The sequence below is a fragment of the Porites lutea genome, unplaced genomic scaffold (genome assembly GCF_958299795.1).
Source record: "Porites lutea unplaced genomic scaffold, jaPorLute2.1 SCAFFOLD_37, whole genome shotgun sequence".
NCBI classification, from domain to species: domain Eukaryota; kingdom Metazoa; phylum Cnidaria; class Anthozoa; order Scleractinia; family Poritidae; genus Porites; species Porites lutea.
This window is the reverse complement of record NW_027332297.1, coordinates 55,225-82,500: the sequence shown is the minus strand read 5'-3', so window position 1 is coordinate 82,500 and position 27,276 is coordinate 55,225. Positions and strand designations below refer to the sequence as shown.

General features: G+C 39.2%; 3 protein-coding genes and 1 non-coding gene across 4 annotated transcripts; 3 read left to right on the top strand and 1 right to left on the bottom strand.

The window, feature by feature from the left end:
* Positions 1–136: 136 nt before the first annotated feature.
* Positions 137–209, bottom strand: Trnaa-ggc (transfer RNA alanine (anticodon GGC)). The gene has a single exon. It is a non-coding gene; the product is annotated as a tRNA-Ala (tRNA).
* Positions 210–10,978: 10,769 nt separating this feature from the next.
* LOC140925436 (prolyl endopeptidase FAP-like) lies at positions 10,979–17,972 on the top strand. The gene is made up of 8 exons (XM_073375396.1): positions 10,979–11,327; positions 12,890–13,003; positions 13,708–13,799; positions 14,755–14,829; positions 15,034–15,086; positions 15,884–15,971; positions 17,143–17,263; positions 17,690–17,972. The coding sequence occupies exons 1-8, from the start codon at positions 11,138–11,140 to the stop codon at positions 17,947–17,949; spliced, it is 993 nt and encodes a 330-aa protein (XP_073231497.1). The 5' UTR covers positions 10,979–11,137; the 3' UTR covers positions 17,950–17,972.
* A 2,257-nt stretch (positions 17,973–20,229) lies between these two features.
* LOC140925438 (small ribosomal subunit protein eS26-like) lies at positions 20,230–22,285 on the top strand. The gene is made up of 3 exons (XM_073375402.1): positions 20,230–20,479; positions 21,183–21,313; positions 22,162–22,285. The coding sequence occupies exons 1-3, from the start codon at positions 20,233–20,235 to the stop codon at positions 22,225–22,227; spliced, it is 444 nt and encodes a 147-aa protein (XP_073231503.1). The 5' UTR covers positions 20,230–20,232; the 3' UTR covers positions 22,228–22,285.
* Positions 22,286–24,768: 2,483 nt separating this feature from the next.
* On the top strand, positions 24,769–26,940 carry LOC140925433 (uncharacterized). The gene is made up of 2 exons (XM_073375395.1): positions 24,769–25,140; positions 25,640–26,940. Exon 2 carries the CDS (start codon positions 25,654–25,656, stop codon positions 26,662–26,664), a length of 1,011 nt encoding a protein of 336 aa, XP_073231496.1. The 5' UTR covers positions 24,769–25,140; positions 25,640–25,653; the 3' UTR covers positions 26,665–26,940.
* The last annotated feature ends 336 nt before the right edge of the window (positions 26,941–27,276 follow it).

The following is a 27,276-nucleotide window of genomic DNA, read 5'->3' as shown; positions in this document are numbered from 1 at the left end:
TTTCGGGTGAGAACGCTAAAAAATCATGCGTACATAAAATAGAGACAATGTACTGTATGAATGAAAGTGAAGAATGATCATCGCAGTAAATTTTCCAATTTAAGCAATTGGAAAGAAGAAGCCTGAAAAAAAATCAGGGCTTCAACGGGATTCGAACCCGTGACCTCCGCGTTGCCGGTGCGTTGCTCTACCAACTGAGCTATGAAGCCACACATTGGGCAACGCACCGGCAACGCGAAGGTCACGGGTTCGACTCCCGTTGAAGCCCTGATTTTTTTCAGGCTTCTTCTTTCCAGTTGCTTAAATTGGAAAATTTACTGCGATGATCATTCTTCACTTTCATCTACAACCGCAGTTCAAAAATGAATTATTTCATATACTTCACATCACTGTATGAATGTTGAAGCGTAAACCTTTGATTTAAGTCAAGCGAGGTTCAACTTTTACGTTAACGCGCGACCTTTAAAACAGAGACTACATATTGTTACTTAAAAGTGACGATAACGAGTTTTATAACGAAAACTTACGTTCTCTATCCAAAAGAGTGGCCACACAGTCCTTAAATCTGTTCAGGGCCCGAAGAAGGAGCAGCGCTTCTTTGTGTATGTTTTGGACATCTTTCTTGTGATCATGTTCATATCTTCTTATCTCCGCCTGATGTCTTTGGTTTTCTTTAGCCATGTGATCTTTCAGACTTTGAAGTTCAGATTCATACTGCTGTTTCACTTTCGCCATCATCTGTCTCGCAGTTTGCGGCTCGAGGCCCAATTGGAGTGAGGTTTTCCTGCGTTCGCGCCGCGGTGCCCCCGCCATGCTCGCCACGCTCATCGTCGCAGGGGTGGGGGGAAAGGACATCATTCGTTCCTCGAGACATTGGATTTCCTCCATGAATTGACCTAGTCTCTCCTCTTGATACTTAATCATTTCTTCGTTGCATTCGATCTCACCTGTCAACCTGTTAAAAGTTTAAGAAAATAATAAAAACAAGCGCTGTCTTCCCTCAAAACTCTTGTTTTTTACGCCTTAAATGAAAGGTACATCTGCTATTACAACTTTTTGACGTTAAATTGTTCGAAACTTATGCCCATTTTATGTTCTCATTTTCTTTTTCAAATTATTAAAAAGAAGTCAAGTGAATGTCCAAAAAATCGCTTGAAAATCAGTCGATTTCTTCACTTTCAAAATTCGCCCAGCCATTTTGAATTTTTATGACGTCATTTGCTTCCATAATGATGGTAAGCAAATAACGTCATAAACTGTTTCTAAAGAGAAAATAAATGATCCTCTGTAACCAACTTGGAAAAAATTGGGCCTTAGACTTCATTGATAACAACGTAATGTCAGTTTGTTTAACGCATCTAGCCGGAGGAAAATTAGATCATGTGACGGCTTATGTGACAGAAGGATATCGCCACTTTAGAAAAGAGAATAGTGCTGGACCGTGAAAACTTTCGCAAAGACTTCTGGGACTGTTACTACAGAGGTGAAAAAAATTAGCCAATAACTGACCGGCGCGGACCGGCGCGTCCTCATTAATGATCCCAGAAGCAATTGCGGGATACAATTCGGCTCCAATTCCCCTCCTGCCTCGTCCAGCTTTTGCTATTTGCGGGCAAAGATGGCAAAATGGTGAGTATGAAAATAAAGTATAGTGTGTGATAAGTGACGAATTGGCGTTATAGAATCAACTCAAATAACGTCATAAACTGTTTCTAAAGAGAAAATAAATGATCCTCTGTAACCAACTTGGAAAAAATTGGGCCTTAGACTTCATTGATAACAACGTAATGTCAGTTTGTTTAACGCATCTAGCCGGAGGAAAATTAGATCATGTGACGGCTTATGTGACAGAAGGATAATAACGTCATAAACTGTTTCTAAAGAGAAAATAAATGACTTCCTCTACCGAGCTTCCATCGCTGGACTGTTGTTGAGCATTTTAGCAGTTTTTTTACTTTGTACAACAACACTGATATCCCCGTGGTGTTCTCAGAAAAGTTTTGTTCCGGAGTCACCTCAAGAAAAAATGTTTTTCGCAGAAAACAAGAAGACCGCAATTTTCTGCGCAATAATGTTTTTATGCTTTGGAGTGCCGTTGGCTTTCTACGTCAGGCCTGACCTTATCTCCGACCCAAGACTAACCAAGTTTATCTGCCTCCTTACCATGAATCTTATAGTTGGAATTATTATGCCTGTAATCTTCAGTGCTCTAACGACCGAATTTAGTTACACAGAGACACATGAAATGACAGTAAAGGTTTGAGTATTGTTCAAGTTGTGGACTAAGCCATGCATGTCGGCAATGGACAGGACTCACGCCGAAAATTCAATTCGCATGCTTTCAACTTTATCGCGATTACAGCTCACTACGCACAATTTGTCATGCAGTTAAATTCTTAGCCTGGACCGCGCCCAAGCACAGAGACTTAAGACCTGCTCGTCGTAACGTTTTCGCGTCTAACGCCGCGTGAGAGAATTTCTTGTCTTTGTTGAGTAGAGGATCGCAAGAAGAGAAATGTACAAAAAAGTTGCCAGTTCAGTTTTTACTTTGTCGCTCATTGCTATCGCCGTCCACGTCGTCTATTCCACTTCAACTTCAGCAAACACTGAGTTTCCGTTTTATTGGCAATCTTTTTGTGTAGGAATGGTTCGCTGAAGCTCTCGATTATACTCTAGCTTGTGGGCTCACAAGTTGCGTCTGTAGCCATTAAATAGTCATTCAGGCGTAGAACCCATAGCTTAATTCAGAGTCGTTATAGCAACTTAGAAAGTGGAGATTACTTCGGGATCGACAGTGTTTTATGTTAAGTAAGCTGCCCTTAAAAGTGTTAATGAAAAATCAGTGGTCGTTGTTTAATTCTGTGTAGGTGGACATAAGTTTTGAAGCTGTTACGGGAGTCGTGTTTACCTTTTATCGCAAATTTAAGTGCTGCTCCTCTACATTGAAAATGTTTGATCAGCAGGCTTAACTCTTGAAGACTCCAGCAATACGCGAAAAATCATAAGCTTGTATGCTGCATAATTTTTCGACTTTTGTACTGGAGACAAAGAAGATGAATAAAATGAAAAAATTAGAGAGATAAAAGTATGATTTATCGTGTGTTACTGTTTAGAGTTACTAACATTGGCTGTATCGAGATACTACAATTCTAACATTATATCTGTTTGCTTGAAGATCACTAAACTAATAAATTATATTGGAGATGTATGATGGTGTACAATGATAGTTTATTTGTTTAACTTTTTTTCAGTATGAAAAACTTGCAAATTTGGAAACCTTAGGTCGTCTTTATATTTCTGCTTCCAAAGGTGTATTGAAAAAGGAGGAAGAATGGAAAAGTTGTACTTTAACAAGAATATTTTTACTCTCTACTTGAAATTACTCATCAATATCGAAAATGCAAATCAGCTATGTAAGTTGCTCGACAACAATGCTGCAGTTGAAATTAATTGTGAATTCTCCCTGTTACAATATTTATTTATAGCTCTTCGTAGCTTCTTCATGACTTTACAGAAAGTTCAAGATGTAACTAGACAGACGCAAAATCTTCTTTATTTTTCTTGAAAAGTACCTAATTATAGTAGGACAAAGCTGTGTTTGACGATATTTGGTTAACCATGCATGAGTAGATTTGGTAAGCCGGCCTTTTTCGTTCGCCTAAATCAGTGAAAGGTTCCGGCAATTCTACTTTTTTACAAAAAGATCAACTCTGCTACTTAAAAAGAGCAGAAAAATCAACTTTCTGCATTCATTTTTCATAGAACAAAATGCAAAATTGTTACCTTTTTGTTAATGCTAGTCGATTAGGTGAAAAGTTAAAAAAGGTACCTTTTTAGAAAAAAAGGCGGGTATTTTAAGCTTCCGAGTAAAAATATTTTGACGTCAATATTGTCCACTTTTCATCCATTTCTTACTTTACCAAACGATGATTTAAAGCGCGAAAGAGGTACCTTTTTGTCGCTTTCAAGCGATCTCATGAAAGGCACAAAAAGGTACCTTTTTTGCAGTTGGCAGCGATGTTCTCAAAAGCGCGAAAAAGGTACCGTACCTTTTGGCAGTTGGAAGTGATGTTCTCAAAAGCGCGAAAAAGGTACCTTTAATAGTGTTTTCAAGCCATGGAAACCATTTAGAATCCTACTGATTGACAGATGTCAACTGCTTGGTGTCATTTTTATGAATTTTTTGTCTGAATTTACTAATCCACTAGTCAAGAGATAAATATTCCTTGTTTATTCGCCAAGTGTGAAACCAATTGCTGAGCTTGACACTGTAACATGTACAGTGTCAGGTCGCAGTTTTAAAATCTATCCCCCTTGCTTGATTTTGGCATGGGTGTGAGCCATCTTGATCAGTGTCGGAGTGAAGATGGAAGCATTGTCGCTGGTTCGGTGGTTATCAATGAATGACAGGTGTCAGTTATACTGGTAACCTGAAGAGAAGCCGGGCCAGTCTCTTGTGCATTTAAAATGCTTTTTTGTTTCCTCGCTAAAATGCTTTACCTTAATGCTCCATTTTTTCGAATAACATGCTTACCAGCACCCTAAGAAAATTCACTAAAATGCGCGATGATGCGATGATGATACGTATAAGTGTTAAAATAACAAGAATGCATGTTAATGGCTTTAATGCACCAAAAGACAATTGTCTAAACAGTGGCACTTGAATTTTTTTTATTTTGACTCTCGAGAGTTTATTTTCTATTTGAAAATTTCTAATATTCATTTTCTCTGAAAAAAAAAAAATTTCCGGGAAATTCCACCAAAGTTCCCGAAAAAAAATGCTGGCTTACTGTACAAAAGTCTAAGAAGAGGAAAGTTGTTCAGGCTTACTCTTAGTATTTACTTAGGGGGTGTCAGAGGTACATGTATGGTGGCATTTTTACTGTTAATGGCTTTACTTCGGCCTGTAGCTCAAAAAGCACCTGAAGTTAAATTATTTATATAATTTACATCATAGCAAACAAAAATAACCCCAAGCCTGAAGTCTCTAATTCAATAACCTTTCTGGAGTGAAAAACATCACCCAGGAAACAAGACAGTTGTATTAAAATGACCTGCTCGGAACCCGCTTAGTTTAGACTTAAAGGAAAATGATCACCTAGACTCCCCTAAAAAAAGTCTGTGCATCGTTCATTGAAGCTCAAGAGGTGCCAACGGATGACATATGTCAATCAGTAGGATTTTGAATGGCTTCCCAAAAATTTGAAAACACTATTTTATATTTTTAAAAAGGTACCTTTTTCGCACTTTTAACAACATCACTTCCAACTGCAAAAAAGGTACCTTTTCGCGCTTTTGAGAACATCACTTCCAACTGCAAAAAAGGTACCTTTTTTCGCCTTTCATGAGATCGCTTGAAAGCGACAAAAAGGTACCTCTTTCGCGCTTTAAATCATCGTTTGGTAAAGTGAGAAATGGATGAAAAGTGGACAATATTGACGTCAAAATATTTTTACTCGAAAGCTTAAAATACCTGCCTTTTTTTCTAAAAAGGTACCTTTTTTTAACTTTTCACCTAATCGACTAGCATTAACAAAAAGGTAACAATTTGCATTTTGTTCTATGAAAAATGAATGCAGAAAGTTATTTTTTCTGCTCTTTTCAAGTAGCAGAGTTGGTCTTTTTGTAAAAAAGTAGAATTGCCGGAACCTTTCACTGATTCGCCTGCGCCTAACAGGACTGGTGATACATTGAACCGGACAAATGTATCCTTGCGGGATACCTCCCCGTTCCGCCTATACGAGCATGTGGCCCTTTGCCGGTCCGAGAGGGGGGACTCAATACGTTTTATACGGGGGGGCTCCGCCCCGAGGTCCAACCCTTCACCCTTTTATGTATCATTTTTCACAGAAAAGGTAATCTTTAGTATCGCCTCCGATTTATTGCCAAGTGGTACCCCTTTCACATACCCACAGCTAGAACTTTGTTTCTCGACTATTTCACTGCCATGAGATACGTCTATCAGCGCTTTGGCCTTTTTTACAGCGCAAAATGACAGATTTCTCTATCCATTTATATTCTTCAGCTAGTGAAATCCCTACCCTTTCATATACTTTAAGCCTTAAAAAGGTACCCCTTTCGGGCGTACCCTCCCCGCACATGCCATCGTAGGGATTAACTCCTCCCGGCTAAATAGGTATATTATTTCCATGCCAAACAGAATGAAGGCTTAAGTTCGTGAAAAAGAAGCAACTTGAAGAAAAAAAGTTATTTTAGTTTCGGTGGGCTGTATCCTACTTTGACTTTAGCCGTGACGGAATCACAACGATCCGGGACCTCCTTCCCGCCATACCTTCCCCCGGATCCGCTAAAAAATCATAGACAAAACAGGAGGGCAAAATTGCATGGGCTAGGCCCTTTGTTAAAGGATGATTTATGGTACAAGATCTGCTACCCTTACGATAAGTTGACAGGGAGTTAAACCAGAGACGTTTTTGAGCGCCGCACGTCGACCGGAAATGAGTCTTTTTCTCCTTTAATATGCCTTGACGTTACCAAATTTGTTTTGCGAAGTGTTTTTACTCTTTAAAAGACTCAAATATTTTTTCAAAATCAGGGCTCAAGAGTGCAAACATTCCACTTCCTGTTGACTTGCTTTGCTCAAAAACTCCCTAACACGGCGACTGCACTCTCTTAACCCAATTCATCATTTTCTCTTGCTTTGCTTACCCTTGCTAACATCTTCTTTGATACTTTTCGCTTGGCTTGTCCAGGCATCGTCTGTCCGTTTGAGTCTTCGTCATTTTTACCATCATCATCTTCGTCGTCGTCGTCGTCGTCGTCGTCGTCGTCGTCGTCGTCGTCGTCGTCGTCCTCGTCGTCCTCGTCGTCCTCGTCCTCATATTCGTCGCTGGACCCTCCCGAGTCTTCCTCTGAATCTGATAATACTTCAGCATCATATCATCATCATCATCATATCACAATTACAATAGGGCCATTTATACGAGGAAAAATAAGACGCGTCTTAAATAAGACGCTAACTGTACCATTTATACGAGCATGTCTTATCTAAGACAAGAACAGCTCGTATAAATGGTTTGCGTCTCATTTCTGTTCTTGTCTCGTTTTCATGTGAATATTGCCCGCAGCAACGGCAATATAACGTGGCGCGCCAAAAATTTACGCATGCGTATTATGCGTTCGCGTCTTATGTAAGACGCGAGGGCCATTTATACGTAGTTTTTCTCGTCTTAGCTAAGACGCGTCTTATCTAAGAATAGGTGTTAAGGGCTGTTCTAAAATAAGACGCGTCTTATTTTAGACGAAATGTGCCGTTTATACGGAAAGTTCGCGTCTTATTTAAGACGCGTCTTTTTATGTGATGATCATAAGTTTATTTTTCAAGATCAAGTATTTACAAAGATGAATAATCTACGGGAGGTCCCGCGTATAGCTATCGCGCAGTTAGTTTTTAGATCATTGTTGAGATAGAGGTATTCCGTAAGAAAATTGTCTTCAGACTTTGTATGGACAAAAGTCTCTGCGTCCGAGCGGTCCCGTCACGTGACGCACAAGCAACACTTTGACTTGATAAGACGTCATGATCCTTTCAGTAACTTTCCAACAACAAATGTATATTTACGTTTAAAAATTATTAGAATCAAAAACGGAAAAAAGGATATACAAACCTTCTTTTTCTTCATGCTCCTCCATTTCCTCCACCTGTTGTGACTCGTGTCTCTTTTTCCTCCGCGCTATTCTTTTCCTTTTCTCCATTTTTCGATCTTGCTCTTTTCTTTCCTCTTCTTCCGCTTCGTACTCTGGACAAGGGCTCTCTGATACTTCCAGCTCAGCCTCGGCAGTGTGGAACTCATCCATGGTCAGCCTTACTCTTTCCAACACTGAATTCAGCTCTTCCACCAATCTGTCGCGTTGGCGTTTCATCTGCGCTTTCTGAATCGCTGTTAATCTCATTTGTCCTGCGGCTGGGAGAAAGCCACTTTCGAAGTCGGTTCCAAATCCTAGCATTGCCGATAAACCAATCCCGGTGAAGGCGGCATAGTGATCTTAAATTTGAAAGGTGGTCTGATTAAACTGCATAAAATGTTGTACGACAGACATAGGATAAAGACTTGTTGCACGCAGTGAAAAAAAAATTATCGGGTGCAAAGCTGTAACCGAGCATCCCCCCTTCGGAAAGCGTGTTTAAAAGAGAAAGAGTACAACAACAATAAATAATAAACAAACAAAATAAATAATGGATAAGATGCCGTTTAGCAAGTAAAACACGGAAATTTGGTATTATCGACTTGGTTAATAAACTGAATTGCCACTGTAATAGGTTGTAAGGAGTCTTTTAAAGATCTTTGAGCGCCAGCACTTTGATCAAGAGTGATTCAACGGATTGCATGGGTAGTACATCTTATGTACTTGCAGTACCCAGAAAACAAAAATAAATCACAATCCTGTATGTTTCTGTTAGTATTAAAATGTTACAAAGTGCTGTTCAAACGGATTATCTCTAAAGCACTTGTAAAGCAATTTTTACCACTGTTTATAATCTTCCATCAAGCAACATATTTCGATTGCTTTCTTCCCTCCGTCATGCTAATCGTTTTGCCTGAGTTGTCGTATCTTTTTCCTTTTTTCACTATGCCTAGGGGTTTACATTTTTTGAATACGGAAAGATTATAAAGCAGGCCCGTAGCAAGCTTTTACAAACTAGGGGGACAAAAAGATGAAAAAGAAAAGGGAATCCGGGATCAGGACCTCCCATTCAGACCCCGTGTTTCCGGTAAATACAATGAAATTACATCATTTCTCTACCTGCTAAAAATGACCCCTTTTCATCTGGAACTGGTACTGGTGTTCCTCGAACCGCTTCTACAAAGGCCTCAGGGTAACGATCAAATATGGAGCTCCGTTTTGCTAATTCTTCCGAATCTTCTTCAGAGTTTTGCAACTGTTTTTTCCTGGTAAGAAAAAAAGAGAATCAAATGTAGTGAATGAATGAATGAATGATTTATTTAATGTCAAGACGTGGGAAGTGTTTACACAATCTTCCGAGCCAGAGGTTCATGTTAAAAACGCTCGACAAACTAAAAAATACAAAACAGGATAAAAAGTGAATTATGTATATACAAATATTAAGAAAAACCTAAAAACATCGTAATTTTGGGAAAGAAAATTAGATCTCTTTATCACTAAATCAAGGCAAGAGCTGGGTGCCCCTCTTCTAAATTTGACTGCGTGGTGCCCTTAAAATAAGAGACTAAATAGACCTGTCCACATTTTTTTTGGAACTTTTGTTAAAGAGCAGGATGCAAGTGAATATCCAACGACACTGCTGGAAAGATAGCCTGTGTACAGACCCCCCTCTCCTCAGGAAAAATCCTGAGGGGAGGGAGGTCTTTACACAGGCTACTGAAAAGGGGGCTTCAAAATAAATTAAAGCAGCAAGTCTAAAGGTGATACGTCCAAAGAGAGCGGAGATATTGCCCACCAAGTCACAAAATTTTACCAACGTTTATATACTTGCCCCCCACCACACAAACGTCTGTAAAATTCTGCGTCTTTGCCGGGCTAAATCTTCGTTAGTTTTCAACAAATCACTTTCAAACTCGGCAGCTTTACTGATTTTAAGGCGTTCTTTCCATTCATGTTGACGAATTTTCGCTGTCTAGTCCCAGTAAAAAGTTAAAAAAAATACGGAGAATGATCTATTCAAAGAGAGACGTATTTGAGTCTTCCGGAACACAGAGGCTAAAGTGTAAAAAGAAACTCGCCTATCAAATAAAAAAGAAAATCACACGCATGCCGCGTGGGTAGTTGTTACCTTAATGGTTTTATGATCTTCTCCTCGGCTAGATTTTTCTTTTTATCTGTCATTTCTGCTTTAAGAGAATTCCAATTTACCCTTACAAAGTTGTCCTTGTAAAACATGGGCAAAAGGCAGTGAAAAGATAGATGACGTCATAATGGTGTCCTTTACATCTTTAGGCTTGCACGCGCATGGAAGTTTTTTCGAATAAGTTTGTATAATAATTTAATTGGCGTTCTACAGTCCTTGGTGTTATTCAAGGCAGTGTGTGCTTAAACAATTTTTTATTCGATTCTGTGATTATGATTTCATTATCGTCGACAACAACTCAAATTGCATTCTGAATCCAATTTCAGGCTTACATGACGCACTACCCGAATTTAGGTTTATGAGGGGGCGGATCGGCGGATCTGGTTTCCGTTTGTACACATGCTCTATATGGCAAATCTCTTTTAGATTGAGGCTGCAATAGAAGCCCTAGTAGGCTCGGTTTCCAGCCGTAGGTGTCTCGATGCGTGCTTAATTCTCTCCACCTTAGTGGTAACCTGCGATCAGGCGTTTTTTTTTTTTTTTTTTTAGACATAAAGGGATAATAGGGAGAGGGCATGATCTCAAGCTACCTTAGTGGTGATGAGAATAGCGCGCGCCATCGGATAAATCACTCTCAAACGAATAAGTATTAGGGAAACTATGCCAATTATTTCTGCCACTGGATAGCATCACCTTTCTTTTAAATAACTGGGGCCAGATTAAAAACAAAAGCTCGCAAACCGAGAGGATGATAATAGACAAAGCAGATCCATCTTTTCTTTGATTTTTTTTAGACAGTTTTGAAAACCTTCGCCGCTAATAGCAGAAAACTTTTCTTCATTCAAAATATTATAACCTGGTTTTCACAGAAACGTCCATCGCCCACTGGGCAGAAGAACTCCGCACCCCCACCCCCATCCTAGCTATGGTTACAAGATTTCGTCTCTGAGGAGAACAATGATGAGAGCGAGTTAGGGGTAAAAATAGTATGTTTCTGATCTAAAGTGAGTGGAAGAAATAACAAATTGGCAATAAAAAGCAAGAGGCTCTTTTGATTCAGTTGAAAATCTTTGTCATGTATTAACATAATTTCAGGGGGAGCGCCTGCATAATTTTCATATTTTATTGACTTTCAATGATAATGCATGACATGAATTGCTGACATTTCGCGGGCTCGGTCTGAAAATAAACAGCATGTTAATGAAGTGGAGAGACTCTCGATAAGGTTGCATGATCGACCAGGAATGCTGATATGACGCGAAGGTGTTGAAGAATACAGCGATATTGCGGGACTAAATGGAGTCAAAATATTGTTGAAAGAGGAAAACATATTTTTAAAGACAAGAAATGGCGAGTCACTACTCGGCGGGTCGAGACGACTCAAGCGAGAAAGTTCATCTGACGAATGAGGACGAGGGCGACTCGCCATCCAGTTCTCCGACTCGCGTAAATCGAAAGAGTTTGGTGATTTTCTTCGGGGTTATTGTTGTGGCAGTAGCTATCGTGATCGCTGCAGTAATAGTATCCATCTATTCTGGTAAGATATGACTTTTCTTTTAGCTGTCTTTGTAAAGGAGGCGTTTAGTAGCGATCATTTGACGTAGAGTCGCGGACCGCCGACTTTAATTATGGAAGCCAATTCAAGGCAGCTGTTCTTGTAAATGATGTTTTCCTTTAAATTGGGATATGTTTTCCTCAATATCTTAAATAGAACAACCTCTAATTGCCATTTTTAGTTGTTTGAAAGTATTGGAAGTGTAATGTTTCGATTGACCTCTTCTAAAACTGTCCTATTTGCCTGTTTTAACGTTCTAGCGACCTGTTTTTCGAGCGGTCTCTCCTGTCAACGATCTGTACCCTCGATTAAGTTAAGTCATTAACGTTGAGGGGGATCTTTTCAGTCTATTTTTTCTCCTTTCTCCTTAACCTCTGGCTTATTTTTTTGAAGGAAAAAACTTAGAGCGTTGTTGAATTGAATCGCTTCCTCACTCACGTCGATACACTGGAGATATCATATTACTTGTAAAAAATCTTGCTTGCTTGACTTTGATTGTAAACAATTTCCTTATGGTTAGAAACACCTGCTTCTTGTATTTTCCCCGGGAAAGATCAATTTATGATCCAAACAATGTCAAAATTCTTCAAAGACTTGCTTTTAATCGAAGCATTGAGTGTGTTTGACTATTATAACAGGTAGCTGGCATGCACGATTTATTTTTTTGAAAACGATAAATTGAATAAATTTTGGTAATATGCGTTGCCCGGTTCCCGCATTAATTAACACCAAATCGAATTTGTAGGTTTCGTTAAATACTTGTGTTTAATTTGGTATTTTCTCTGACTTTAAGTTTCAATCAAGTTTTAAACTTAACATCTTAAATTTGGGGAAAAAATGACGTACGTATTAAATGTGGTATGTATTGTACTTGAGTTAGAGTCAGTTGAAGTGTATATTTTCAGCTAATATTTTATACTCCTGGTTTTATTGTGTGGGCTGTAATTTGTGCATTTGCATGATAACATACAACATTTTTTCTTTTGTGAGCTAGGAAACCAAAAATTAGTGGGAAAATGCCAAAGAAATATAACACTAAACTGTTTGAAAAGCACCCTAGACATTGAATATTATGTGAAATAAGTAACAAGGAATGTGTTAGGTTGGCAGGGAAGGGTATATTTGAAGGGGGTGCTTGTTTTGATTTTTTGTGAGAAAAAAAAGTCCTACAATTTCTTTACAGGATGTTTTCATTCAGGCAAGAAAATTTTTTAAAAAGTTCATGGTTAATTTAATTAACCCTTTCAGGCCTAATGAGAGCCAAAGTTGAAACAGTCACAAAGAAATTTATTGTTTGTTAAAACCTGAAATATTAACAGCGTTGTACAAGTGCCCTAGCAAAGAGGTTTCTTTTGAACAACTTTGATTAACTGGAGCAGGGAAAACTTACAGATTTCCTGCAAAAAAGTAGGGAAAATAAACTAATCAATGCAAGGGAGGGAAAACAAAAGAAACAAGAAAAAGTTGAGAAATTACATTACAGTAACAAATTGTTCAATGCAGATGTAAAGGAAAATATTTGTCTGTTTTTTTTCCTCTTCTAGGCAAAGGTGGACCATTTAACAAAAAAGTGGCTCGTAGCTCAGATAGATTTACATTTGATGATATTTTTAGTGGTAGATTTTCTCCTGCTGGGTATTCCTGTCAATGGGTATCAGGTTGGTATCATTTTCCAGTCAAATCCAGTTAATTGAGACCCACTGTAGGGGGCCATAGAAAGATTCCATATTTAGGGGGTGTTTGTCTTATGCTGGTCATGTCATTAAAGAGGCCCTGCCAGGGTAAATTCCGACAAGCGATATGACCCAAAAAGGAGCGACAGCACGCAAAATGAAATCACGACAAGAGACAACCTCCCTCGGCCAAATTGCGACAGAACATGCAAGGTGAAGAGGTCTACTGTCACCAGCCAGTATTTTTTCCTTATTGTGTCAGCTCCTCTATCTAATGTTTCTATTTACTGGGTTAAATGTCCAGTGGTTGTTACTGGAACTGGAAGGCATTATTATAAGATAATAGGGATTCGGAGAATTTTTCAGGTAGACACTTGATCTGCAGTATTGTAGCCTGTGCCAGGCTCTCAGATAGTATAGTGCGGACGTATTAAAACGAGCAAAGCGAAAATAAGATGCACGTGAATTGGGAAAGGGGGCAGTTTCGCATTTCTTTTTACTGAACGACTTTTCACCACTATCTCGGAGCCTGGAACAGGCTACAGTATTGTTGCATGTTTCTAGTTGACATCTAGCAGTTTATCAAGGCTTTCCTTTCATTAGTTTAAAGTGTCAGGGAAGCAATACCTGTTTAATTGCACAATATTAGACTTTGACTAACATTATTTCCTTGTCCTTTTCTTTCTTAGATGATGAGTATATTACTTCCAAACCTGAGGGACTAGTGTTAATAAATTTAACCAAAAATAAATCAGATATTTTGCTAACTCAGGATGACAAGGTGAGTGTCATTTCTTTCATAAAAAAGCTCAGACTATGACATGGTCAATAACAAGGCACTACTTTGCTGCTTTTTTGTGTTTACAGTTTCTATAGAAACTGAAACACTATTCCGTCATGTCGTGTCTGTAATGTCTGTAACATGCCTGTAAGTAGAGAAAGTGATAATTCTGAAGGCCAGATTCTTTGGTTCAGTTTGCAAATTTAAGGAGAGTCTTTAATGCTCTATTTGTTGCTAGTCAGTATGTTAATTAATTTTTTCTAGTTTAAAGATACTTTGCAAAAAAGTCATAATTGTGATCATCGGCATGCTGGATGACATGAAGGTGAAGTGTGACCTGTTGAGTCAGAAGAAAATTGTTTTGCTTCAGACAAAGTCACGCTTCATTTAACGCTAGTCATCGGCATGCTATGTGACATGAAGGTGAAGCATAACTTAATGCATCAGATAAATAAGTATCACCTTGTGCATTGAATATTTTTTCTTTCATGCAAGAAATCATTTTCTATTTTGTTGGACAAAACAGGTTACGTTTCATGTTTTTATGACTTTGCAAGTCCATAAAAACACAAGTGCACAACAGACATAACAAAAATTGTAAACACATGCTCTCTTTAGAGAGCTATTTTTAGCATTGTACAGGGCTGTTATTAAGAGGCAGGGGTTCGGGATTTTCCCTGGCTACTAAGAATGTGGCCCTTGGCTACTTTCATAGGAAAATAAAAAAAAAAATAGAATCAAAAGAAATCCTTACAAGCTGTTTGATTCCCTGCCTACTTGTTGTAAATACCTGGCAACTTGAAATCTCAGTGACAGCCCTGATATTGTAGTTGTACGTTTGGGTGTAAAAGTAAGAAGATCTTTAAATGGACCTTTTTACTTTGTATATTTTGACATAATGATAATGATGTACCAGTAAGGTTGTATTTAAGGAAGATTTTGTTTGTTCTTACAGGAATATTTTGGCATCTCAACTCACTGGTTTTCCCCTGACAGGCAGTATATTTTGTTTACTAAACGTTATAAACAGGTGAAGTGTAGTTTTTTATTGTGTGGTTGTAAGTGAGTGCAATAGATGCATAATGAATAAATTTGTTATCATCATCATCATCATCATCATCCAAGGTTTATGTTCTGATGCTTCTCTTGCTGTGTTGATGAGAGCCTGAGTAAGAATCACTAACAATAATAATGTATTTATTGTAATATTGTTTCATTTCTTTTTTATCTCCAGCAATATAGGTATTCTTTCTGGGCAGAATATCATGTGCTTGACATGGCAAAAAAGTAAGGGTGTCATTATATTAATTTATTTTGCTACCTTGATGCCTTTGGCTTGTAAAGTGCTGTGTCTTCCATCGTTATTTGTCCATATCTTTTCTTTGCTCTTCCCTTGTCATGTAATGGACTCCAATTTATCATATTATATGTACATATCATTACCATTATTGATGCTTAAAATACTGGAATTGCATTTTGTAGCTTCTAGTTTTCTGGTGGAACAGGCCTACAGATCCTCTCATTTCCTAGTATTAGCAGCTGCCCATCGGAAAAGTTATTAAAATCCCTGTCCTTGTCAGTGTACAATGACTTATTTTCTCTCCCTATCGGATTTTTCCAACCATACAGTCACCCGTCAGTTTCTCTACCCTCCCTCCCCTCCCTGTCCAGTTCCAGTTCCAGTTCCACTATACTTCTCCATTTAGCAATCCTGTTGCCATGGAGTTGCACTGTTGAATTGACGTTCAAGCAAAGCAGCGAAACCAGCTTTCACTCACATGCTGCTCTATGCTTGTTCAATAGAGATGTTCTGCACTTTTGAGATACCATTTCACTGATCCAGGGGTGCCTTTGGTATGCTGCTTCGGTTTTGCAAAAAGCATCTCCTTTGTCAACATAGCATTTGGACAACAACAACAAACATGGCCAATATAAATGAATTCCCTTTTGTACCTGTTGAATTCAGGTTAAAATTCAAAAATTTCACCTGAATTTAATTTTGACCTGTAACATACCCATGACTCACCCTACTCCAACTGCCATTTTCATTCACCTTTTTTGATAAATTCTATCTTTTCTTGCAGAACTACAACTCAACTAAAAGATGGTATAGAGGGAGAAGATCCAACTAAAATACAGTATGCAACTTGGGGAGAGAAATCAAATGCTTTGGTAGGAAACTGATTCAGGCTAATCTTGAAAATAACTTGAGTGCTTGCAGCTTATCCTTTCGGCTACCTTGCGAGTAGAGGCTTCTGACAACCGTTCAATTTTCTATCGTGCATGCCCGAAATTCGTCATGCGATTCGCAAGCAAAAGTAATCGTCAGGTTTGTCATCAAATGGCGCAAGTATCAGGGAATAAAAAAATTGTGACAACTTTGATCTGCAACGCAAGACTCACGCAAGACTCTCACAATGCTCTAAACCGGTCAAGAACAGGAAAAAAAACGTTTTTTTAAAATCTATTTGTCCAGATTTCTGGATGGATTTGAACGGTTGTCGGTCGAGGCTACTTTTCGCATGCCAGCTCACATAGGGAAAGTGTAGCCTCTGCTCGCAGGGTACCTTTGGGCAGGCAGCTCTCACATTATGCTTGCCCTGAGCCACTCCTTGCTCATCTTAGTTAATGATTAAGGGGTGAACTTGCCTGGATCCTTGCCCTTTGGACAAGTGAGCTATAAAATTTATCCATTTGTCCTGGACTAACAGGTGGGACTTTTTTTGAGCCCTGCTTCTGGGTTGCCACCTCAAGGGAGGACATGGAAAGCAAAGCTTTTTTATGTCAGAAACAGCTAGGAAGCATACAAAGCGGAACCTGCAATTATTTGCTTATTAAGAGTAGTTCCCTTAAAGGATTGGTAGAATGCAAACTAAGCAGAAATTAATGCACAGATAGATATTTTTTTTCTACAAATTCAAGGGGCGCTCTGTAGATCATGCGCTGGATTAGGTGAAACTCTCATGGTATCATTGAATCACAGTTGACCTTGAGTATTGCAACAAGTTTGGTCAGCCTCTCAATAACTAATTGATAACATACATTTCGGCCATAAAAAAACCGTGGAGCATCTTGGTTCTTTGCCAGTGAAAAAATAATCATCAAGTAGCAAACATTTTAATCCAACTAATAAAAAATTGTACTTAATTCTGTGACATACTATGAAAGATCAAATATGAAAACAATGTGACTGCTGCCTCCAAGAGAAGCCAAAGAACAATGGGAAATGCAAGGGAGTTCTGGGATTTTTATCTGCAGTGCACAATAGCCATAGTATATTCATTGTGTTTAAGTGTGTCATTATAAATTAATGTAATTCTCAAACTTATTATCTTTATTGTAGGTTTTTGTTTATGCAAATGATATTTTTTACATGGAGTCACCTTCAAGTTCTGTTGTGCAGTTAACGCATAGTGGAGTAGAACATAAGATCTTTAATGGAGTTCCTGATTGGGTTTATCAAGGTAATTTACACCATTCATCTCAGTTAATTTTCTAGTGTTTACTATTATTCCATTCAGCAACAAACTTTCTTTGAAGGGAGAATTTATTTGGAAGGTAAAATTTTCAAAAGCCTCCAAGACATGTTATTTATAGTAGAACCCTGTAAAGCTTCCATTTGTTTTTACTTTCACTAAGTTTTTCAGTGAATTTGATTTGAATTCCTGTTAACAACCTTTTTTACCACTATTTTTTCCCCATGAACCATTCTTCGTTTCTGTTGCGAGTTTAAGTTAGCCAGGAGCTGCGATGTTTCAATCCGGTATTTTGAAAGACCTCACTTAACCCCCCATGCCTCTCCTCTGCAAGGAAATACTGTGATAGCATTTCAAGACATTAGTTTGATAACTTGCCATCTTACATCAGGTTTGTCCTTTTTTTTTCAACAGAGGAGGTGTTGAATTCAGATCATGCCCTCTATTTCTCTCCTGATGGCCAGTTCCTAGCATATATTCAGTTTAATGACTCAAAAGTCAACTGGTATCAATTTCCTTGGTATGGAGACAGGAAGAATGCCTATACCACCATAAGAAAAATTGCTTATCCAAAACCAGGATATTCAAATCCCACAGTAAAGGTGTTTGTTATTGACCTCAAGAACAATAAACGGGTCCAGCTGCCTGAGCCATCAAGTTTCAAGGACATGTGAGTGTTTTCATAGATTTTCAGTGATTATTTAATTTCACCTTGATGTTCTCTTTATGTTTTCAACTGCCCGCCTTGATTAGCCAAGCTAACATCAAGCCACTGGAAATAGCTCTCTCTGCATGCTACTTTCTCTGGGATAAGTTGTTGTAAAGTAGAGTTGTAATATTTTAGCTGGCCCTTCAACAGTGTTCCAGTTAATTCTTTCAAGTGGGGAGTCATGTAGACTATCTGAGGGGTCACCAGCGTGCAAAGAAAGTAGTGTCCCATAGCCTGGGGTTAGTGGATTTTGCTATCGGGCTAGCAAATTCTGTTCTTAACTTGCCTGACTGGCAAGTGAAGTATTTTGAGGAATTCAACTTACAGAAGATCTGTGAAATCAATTTTACTCATCAAAAAATTTTGGGGCTAGTTGAAACGACGTTTGGGCTACAGTCTCAGTCAAAATGGTTGGGACACTTTGGGGTCTCCTTGTCCCCTCAATGTTGGTGTACAAGATTTGGTGACCAAACCGCGATAAACAACTTTGAGAGGGACGAGGGGAGCACGAGAAGGGAAAAAACAGCGTTTGGTTAAAGTGTCCCAACTATTTTTGTCTGAGACTGTATCGGGGAGGAATTTGAAGGCGTGTTAACAGATACGGCGGTTAAACTGTAGGCCGGTCACAAGCGACGGGCTTTTGGTTTGTTGGGTATCCATTGTGTTTCGCGAACGTTTCTATAGCAGTGAACTAAGTTATTTGGGCATAACAACATAACACAAAGAATGACCAGTTCGCAGAAATTTCTTGGGCAGAGTAGAGTATTGGAAAATAAAAGGAACTGAGTGTGCACTAGACCGTACACAAATAGCTTTCTAGTGGCTGATTGATAGTGTGACAATATAGCACGTGCATGCTATCTACGTAAGATTCAGGGTTTTCATATACGGAGAGGCGCTCGAATGTGCCACATTTTTTGAAAAAATGTGTGGAGAATAATAGAGAAGGCCTCTTTGCCAAGAAAGAGTGTAGGAACAAGGCCCAAAGGGACGCATTTCTAACTTAAGGGCAAGAGGCAAAAGACAGCTGAAAGAGCGATTAAGCGATTTTGAGAGAAAGGGGGAAACTTTTCCTCCAGTATGGACGAAAATGCAACAAGCCAGGATTATTCCCAAGACATATCAGCGAAAACAGTATCCCGCTTTCGAAATTTCTAAAGATACTATTAACTACAAGTGCGTAAAAAGGGTGTCCAACAATAGTGTAACTGTTTGGTCCAACGCCAAAAAGTTTCTTAATAATATTCAAGGCTACTGCTGTCAAATCGACAACTTTTTATAAGTTGTTTACAACATATGTTGATTTGGCCTTGCGCCAAATGGTGACATCGGTTCTCATTCTTTACCTTAAATATACACCTTTCTGAATAACTCTAAAACAAACTACTGTGCCATAAATGTGGGACTTGAGGTACTAAACATGAATCACTTATGCCCCTCAAAGCATTCTTTGTTGATATCACCGAAGAAAAATCCCGATTTTGTAGCTATTTGTGTTCGAATGTGGCGCTGGTGTAAAACCCACGTTGTCAGTTGTTAGAAGGCAAATTCCAGTTAATTTCATTGATCTTTCATTTGTTTATTTTTTCCACTGGTATGTTCTTTTTGCTCATTGGCACTGAAACAATAACTGGCGACCGGCTCTATTTTTCATGTCAGTTTTAAGTTGAAGTGTTGAGCTCTTACTTGGTCTTCCAGAGTGTCTGGTTAGATCCTAACTACGAAAGCTTTCTTAAAATGGTAAAGCGTGAAATTCTGTTTAATGAAATAAAGGATAAAAATTTGAAGGACTCCTCCCTTCAATTATATTAGTGTAATGGGTTTGATTGGAAACCTGTCATGATATATATGTTTAAACATGCAAGCAGGAAATCTGTGTGGGCAAACCCATATTTTTTGTGCTTCTAGAAAATATTCATTCTTTGCCCTTTGAGGGCCTGTGTGATTGCACACAATATGACTGGGATAATGGGTATCTGGTCACTTTGTTCTATGGTCAGATAGTTCCAAGCCAGATCGTTCCACTTAATAGTCAACATTGCTCATGTGTATGCCTTGTTCTTTAAGCCAAGAGGCCAAAAAATCGCGCTAATAATTGACTTTTACACGGAAACAATCGGACTATAAGATGGAACAATCTGTGGGCTTGGGATGATCTGACCATGGAACGAAGTGACCGTAAACCAAACGTTGTTACTGTACTTTATTGAAAACAGTTATGCTTAGCTGGTTTCAAGAAGTTTGATAGATGGTAAAAATTATGTCTTCACCTGCCCACTTCAAGAGTCAAGAGTTAACTTTCATGTTTTACATGCAGACACAAAAGAGGCGTAACTGTGGGCGCAGCAAGCATGGCCGTGGACATGTCAAGTTTGTACGTTGTACAAACTGTGTGCGATGTGTACCCAAGGACAAACCTATTAAGAAGTTTGTGATTAGGAACATTGTGGAGGCAGCTGCTGTCAGGGATATAGCTGATGCTAGTGTATATGAAGGTAATATAACACTGATTTTTTAATACTTGTAGTGGGGCTCTTCTTGGCTGCAGTAATAATGGTTGAAAAAGAAGCAACAAACAAAAGCAAAAGAGGCTCTCAATGTAACTGCAGAAAGGAAATTTTTATTTATTTATTTTTTTAACTCTTCTCCCCTAGCTGGGCCACCGTGAAAGCACTACAGAACTTATTTGTGAAGATCTTGTGTTATTATTAATGAGCTTATTTCAGGTTAATTTGCAGTATATTCCACAGAACACTATTGCATCCTCAAAATAACCACCGTGTTAAAATCTCTTCATTGCATAAACTAACAAAATGTTGGGTTGGTTGCTCTTGGGATAGGACTTATCCGAGAATTCTGGTCCAAAACACTACATCTGCATACAAATTCTCCTGTCTGATCTGCATGCAATAATTAAGAAACAGTGCAGAGAATTTGGTCAAACATCAAAGTATTTTCCTTTAGTGATAATTTCTTGATTAATTTTTGCAACCATTTCCCTTGATGTTGTTGTGGATATTGTTAGGAGAATATTGGTATTGGTCACTCATGGGACTAAAACGGTAATTATTTGTTGGTAGATCAGAATGGCATATGATAATATTATTGTAGAGAACTTTGTTTGCTGTCAGGCATCACTGGACAATAATACCGTTATAATGTGCATTTTTGTATTTAATACGTTTCATTTATTTCTAGTGTATCCTCTTCCCAAACTGTATGTGAAACTTCACTACTGTGTGAGCTGTGCAATTCACTCCAAGGTTGTGAGGAATCGCTCTAAGGAAAACAGAAAAATCAGGGTCCCACCTCCAAGGTTCCCACGCAGGGTAAGTCAGAAAAAAGTTCTTGTTTACAACCACTGTGGGTGATGCCACTTGAGGCTATCCTACCCCATAAATATTTTAATCTTTTCTCATGAGTTGTATCTTCAAGGCAGCTACGGTTAGTTACTCCAGCAGCGTGTTATTTATCCTCAAAGGCTGGGCACATTTCGCACTTTTAAATGCAGCTCAGTCATTTGCAGGTGTATTTCTGACAGCTGTGTTGTTTGTTGATAAATCAAAATGTGAACTCAATACACCAAGTGCAGAAAAAGGGTAAATTCCCAATACATACATGTGTAACAGAACGATTTGAATCTCTGTTTTATCCCACACATGTGGCGGACCCAACTGAAAATTCCATCAATCACTGTACTTTGCCACTGCTTTGTTGCTACTAAAAACTGTTGTGGACCAAGAGAGTTATTGGTTTCATTCAGGGTGTGACAGTATTGTTGTCTAATAGTAAAGTGTGTTATCATTCCATTTGAAAACCATTCTAGTTCTCACGTACATGTGAGAAAACTGCTGTTTGTCCATAGTACTTACAAGAGCAGAAAGTCCAATAATATGTGTAGTAGACCCATTAATCTTGTACTTTTAAGTGAACTCCAATCACTTTTATTTGGCTGAAAGCCTATCAGAAATGCAAGAGAACATTTTGTGGGGATCCCAGTGGCATTTCCTGGTCTGGTTACATTGCTGCACTTTTCACCAAAAAGTTGCAACAAACTGCTTAAGTAGACAGAATGGGCTAGAGAACAATAACGTAACATCATGTCATTTAGACAGGCCGAGTTTCCTCCTGTCATCTCACCCTGCCTTTGTTTCTCTCATTCTGTTTTAATCGCCAGCCTGACAACCCTCAGGGTCAGCGTCCAGGAGGAGTCGGTGGACCACGCCAAGCCGCTGCTGTATAAAAACTGAGCAGTGTTAGAAAAAAAGGCTGAAATAATAAAATCAATTAACAGTGAATAACATGCGGTTGTGTGATTATGACACTTGATTTCCCCTTTTATCTTACTAACCTTTTTTGCCATGTTTATACTTTGCCCTTCTTTGGGAAATTCTGTTGATGGCACCTCGAATTTATTTTAACCAAAAAGCTAAGTCAAATGAATTTTTCTGATTCTTAGTATTGTAGTTAAACCTCTTTGCGCCTTTAGAACCAATAATGTGACTTTCCACAATGTGTCTCCTTTTGTGCCTCAAGTATTCTTCATTTCGCATGATCAGTTCTCTGGATGGTTTGCACACGTTGTGGTTGGCCAGAGTATTTTATGACACAAATGCGACTGAACTCTTATTCCTAAAAGTGCCCACATCTTAGGATTTGTCCACAGTCACAAGCTTTAGGTTGGTATCAGTTTTGAAACATAGACAGTGACACTTTCGTGTTGTTGTGGAAGAGGGGATGTTGTGATTCATTACAGACTTGGATTTAGACAATGCTTTGAAATGAGGAGTCTAGTTCACACCTCATTCTTATAGCTCCATTGGCAGGTAAAGGACGATATAAAAGCAAAAAGCCGGCATTATAATGAGCAAATTGTGGCTGGAAATATCCAATTGTCTTCACTGGTTATTGGTAGGATGCCAAAAAGGTGTGCAATTCCACAGTTTGGTTTCAGCTCCACTGATAAATACTGCAGAAAATAGGCAGACCTTTATCTGACAGCAGAAATTTAAAGCTTTTTGAAAAACTGCTCATGTTATTCCACACTACCACTCGAAGAGCTACATAATAATTCGCATGAATTTTTATTATTTTTATCATAATAATTAGGTTTGAACTTGAAAGATATAAACGTTAAACACTTGAGTTGGTTATTCTTCAAATAGTAATTCGCTAGGAAGTTCCTTCCTGTTCGTCTTCAGGGTAAAGGGTGGCAATGGGAGGGAGGAACCTCACTTTGGATCTAAACGTCTTGACAATGTTCTTTCGTTTTGGCGCCACTTCACTCCTGGTCTTTCGGATTCCATCATCAGGTCTCTTGTAATAGCCATATAGGGATGGGAAGAAACTTGATGGAGGGAGACTGACTGATTTAGCATCCAATGAACCACAGCTTAAACGCGCTAAAATACTGAAATGAAGGAGTGAAAAAGGAAGTGTTTTAATAATGTATCAACCTCATTCCCAGGGTATCTCAACTTTTGGTCCCCTCTGGGGTGGGGAAGAGTTGTAATTTAACTGGTAGAGGGTGGCAGGTGACAGTCTTTCTACTAACGACCTGTGTCTTAAATCCTTCATAGATTTGAAAACGGGAATTAACATTTTTGGGGAGGGATAAATGGGAAGAGCCCAAGGAGAAACCCAGCAGGGGCAGAAATGCGTTTCAACACGGACTATTGTTTCACAGGGTGGCTAATGGAATCCTTACGAGGTGGTTGCAACTTGATTTTACAGATGTAAGTTCTGTAAAGTCACTTTTCAAGTGAAACCTCTCAAAAGGGTTTTTTGTGACTTCTCTTGGATATACTGAGAAAGAGTGTGCTCCAACTTATGAAACCATCGATAAGTGAATTCCCCATGACAGTGCTTTGTTCAAAAATTTAATGTCCCTCTATATGTAACTCTGCTGACTTACTCCTGAGCCGCCAGACGATTTCGATTGATATCCAAGTCCAGCAACTTTGGTGTAGTGACCATTGCCGGGGGAAATGTGGACATGACCTGAAAATTCAAAATGCGGTTTGTAAAAAGAAGGCGTAGAAAGACTGCTGTTTCTATCATTCTCTGCATGATCAGGAAATTATTTTAAATTCTTTGCATAATGCATAGTCTGCGAGCAGTCTCGTATTTTTCTTTTGAGTCACAGTAGATCAAGAGCATGCGAGAGGGGAGAGCAGCGAAGCCGCAAAGAACCAAGGTGGAACCCCGAACGAAGAGAAAATGGGACACACCCTTTTTCCTCTCTCCGCCCCAATCTCTCCTCCTTTTTACCATTAATTAGCATGATAAAATTTTACTTTTTTACATACTGCGTGTCGCTAAGGGGAAAGAAAGGCAACCACTCGCAGTGTAATGGTTGCAATTCCTTGTCTGATATCAACCAATCAGAAGTGAGACTTATCGTGGCTTCAGTTACCATGCCCTTCACTACCCCCGATATCTTCCATGTTGTTCCCTGGTTTGCCTCACGCGTGACACCAGTACCATCCACAGGGGAGAGGGGTTTCTCTTTAACCGCTGCTTGTGCCTGTAATTGCGCTTTTCGTAACTTTGCACGCTCCTTGGGAATGTTGGCAGCTTCCCTTATGTCTGCCTCGTTTATTTCCTTCACGTCTTCTTTGATTTCTTCTAGTCGCGGGATCAGATCTATCGGTTTAGTGTGTAGAATACCGGTCTCTTCGTGCACTTGAGTTAAACTGGTAAAAAAAGAAAGGAGAAAACAAATTGACGTTTCTGATTGATTACCATTTTAGAAAACAATGCATGCGTTTTTGGTTCATTTATGTTATTGACACTTACACACGGTAAAGCTGTTCCAAAATGTCTGCTCGAGCCTTAATAAACTGTTCTTTCTTCTGTCCCCACAATTCTTTTTGCTGTTTTAAAAGTAAAAGCGTTAAAAAAAACTTGCAAGAAAAAATAGAGAGGGTCTGTGAACAACGCCTTTTTCTGTAAGGAGAATTTGAGTTTTGACTCACCTTTACCATTCTTTCCTCCATTTCTTTCAAGGACAGAAGCACTCTCTCGTTAACATTCGTCTCCATCTTCATTCTCTGCACATTTTCTTGAATTTCCTTAACGCGACGGAAATGCACGTACTTTTTGACCATTTCAACTGGCAAGTTCTTACCAGAGGAAGTGGGAGCTTGGACTGCAGGTAAGTTACTTTACTTTACTCTTGTCTATATAACTCATTTGAAAAATTAAAAATACTTCTTTTAATGTTGTGAACGAAGCCGGTATCTTTTTGTTTTTATGCTCTGAAATCTTAATAAGGCTGTTCGCCTGCAGTTAAAGGACCTTAGTCAGCCTCCGCCATTTTCGATGACATCGAAATTATTGATATAGCATGGTGAGGCGAATCCTTATTGTTTTACTGTAAGCTGTGTTCCAGAAGGTATGTTAAATTATCTTAAGTAGTTCTATAGTGATTTTTCTTCGTTTCGACAGGCTCCGAATAAAATATAATAGCCAAATTCTTGCATGTAAACAAAAACAAAGGTGTGGCTGACTAGGGCCGGCCCTTTAAAACTGCCTCACTTCTTTTTAACCCTAGTCTAAAATACCCAGATATTAGAGGAACATGAAAAGATCAGTCCTTTTCACTGTTAGAGTCATAATTCAGGAAACGTAGTAATACATATTTTACTATGTAGGTGTGCGTAAAGTGATGGACGCCCGTGGATGGTCTGGACATCTTCTGGCTCATGTCCACAAGAAGTGGGCCCTTGGAGAGATGACGCAACTAGAATGTCTGGTCAATGGAGCCAACGGCATCTGGGCGAGCGTCTGCGAAGAAGGAGCGGCGCTTGGTCACGCGTGTTCTACTGTCAACCTGATGAATCTTGTGCGAATGGGTAACACCAAAGTCCAGAATAGTTACAAGTGTACACAGCTGAGGGAAGCCGCATCTAACGTGACTAAGATCACTACCGGGATGCCCCCTCATCCCAAACAGGTTATCTACGGTGAAAGGGCGTTGGACTTCGCATTCGACTTTGGAAGCATTGCTGGTGGTACAGTTGGAGAGACCGACTTCAATCTGGCCGAGTTCTTTGGAGAGGAGGCTCCAGTTAGAATCAGCACTCTGTCGTCCGACCGCATGATCCACGAGAGGCTAGTGGATCTGTTTGGTGCAGATCCGCAGTTTACGATGGAAATGGCGCATACCATGAAAGAGAAAATGCTAGAAGATCTGACCGGCAACAGGAAGGAAGAATACATGAGTCCAGTGGGCATCGCTCTCCTGTTTGATCGGGCAGGAGGAAAACTCACCGCCAAGATGGCAGAGGTGATAGAAGAGGCCGAGGTGAAAAGTGTGCACGCCCAGCATCTCATTGAAGAGGTCCGCAGGATCTGGGACAAATGGGACATCCAGGAAGATAAAGAAGTTGACGACCTTCTCAAGTTCCATTCCTTCTATAATGGCTTCATGGCTCCCTACTTTGGCTGCTTTATTTGTCGTGATACGCTGAAGGCGCTGAAAGCAATCAATATGGATAAAGATGGCTATATCGACTGGAACGAGTTTCTGGTGTACCTGAAATGGGCGATGCGTCAGTATCCCAACATCAAAGATGCCGATGAGCTTCTGTCCGTGGCTTTCCGTAAGGGCATCATCCCAGCCATGCAAGATGAACTACTCCGGAAGCCGTTCAAGAGGATAAAGAAAAGTTGTTAAGCTTTCTACTAAAGAGATCACAGGCCTCTTAACGGACTCTGGACTCTATCTAATTTAGGTTCGGTATTGTGAAATGGGAAAATTGTTGGTACAAAATGTAATCTAATAAGATTTGCAATATCTGTATTGTTTCATCTACGTCACAGTATTGAAATCCAGAGTCAGATTGTTAAACAAATCTTTTTAGGAAGGTGTTTGGCACAAAAGTTATTATTTTCAATGTATGAAGCGGGTTTGATCTATAAGGTACATGAAGTAAACATTCAAGTTGTATTCCGACATAGCAATGTATACTTTGATCTATTACGAAAAACAAATAAACTAAAGGGAATATATAAATAGACGAGTCTCACTCTTATTTCCCCACCAACGTAGGTATTTCACTACTGTTCGACATGGAGAAGAAGACCCTGACATTACCGGGGTAAAGCACCATTACCAGCTCAACGATATATGTGAGTTTTTTTACTGTACAAGGAGGGAGCCGGGTTCAGTTTAAGGTGCGAGTTCGAGCCAAGTCTGGGACTGATGGTAACTCCCGCTTTTGTTGTTAAAACCACTTTCCTCGGTCTAATAGGGCAAACAAATTGGAGCTCCATGATACCTGAATTA

Excerpts from the sequence above, each read along its gene's own strand:
- LOC140925433 (XM_073375395.1), top strand. The coding sequence starts at position 25,654 with ATGGACGCCCGTGGATGGTCTGGACATCTTCTGGCTCATGTCCACAAG.
- LOC140925436 (XM_073375396.1), top strand. The coding sequence starts at position 11,138 with ATGGCGAGTCACTACTCGGCGGGTCGAGACGACTCAAGCGAGAAAGTT. Across the intron at positions 15,087-15,883 it reads GTGCTTGACATGGCAAAAAA|AACTACAACTCAACTAAAAG; the intron begins GTAAGGGTGTCA and ends CTTTTCTTGCAG. Across the intron at positions 17,264-17,689 it reads TCCTGATTGGGTTTATCAAG|AGGAGGTGTTGAATTCAGAT; the intron begins GTAATTTACACC and ends TTTTTTCAACAG.
- LOC140925438 (XM_073375402.1), top strand. The coding sequence starts at position 20,233 with ATGGTAAAAATTATGTCTTCACCTGCCCACTTCAAGAGTCAAGAGTTA. Across the intron at positions 20,480-21,182 it reads TGATGCTAGTGTATATGAAG|TGTATCCTCTTCCCAAACTG; the intron begins GTAATATAACAC and ends ATTTATTTCTAG. Across the intron at positions 21,314-22,161 it reads CTCCAAGGTTCCCACGCAGG|CCTGACAACCCTCAGGGTCA; the intron begins GTAAGTCAGAAA and ends TTTAATCGCCAG.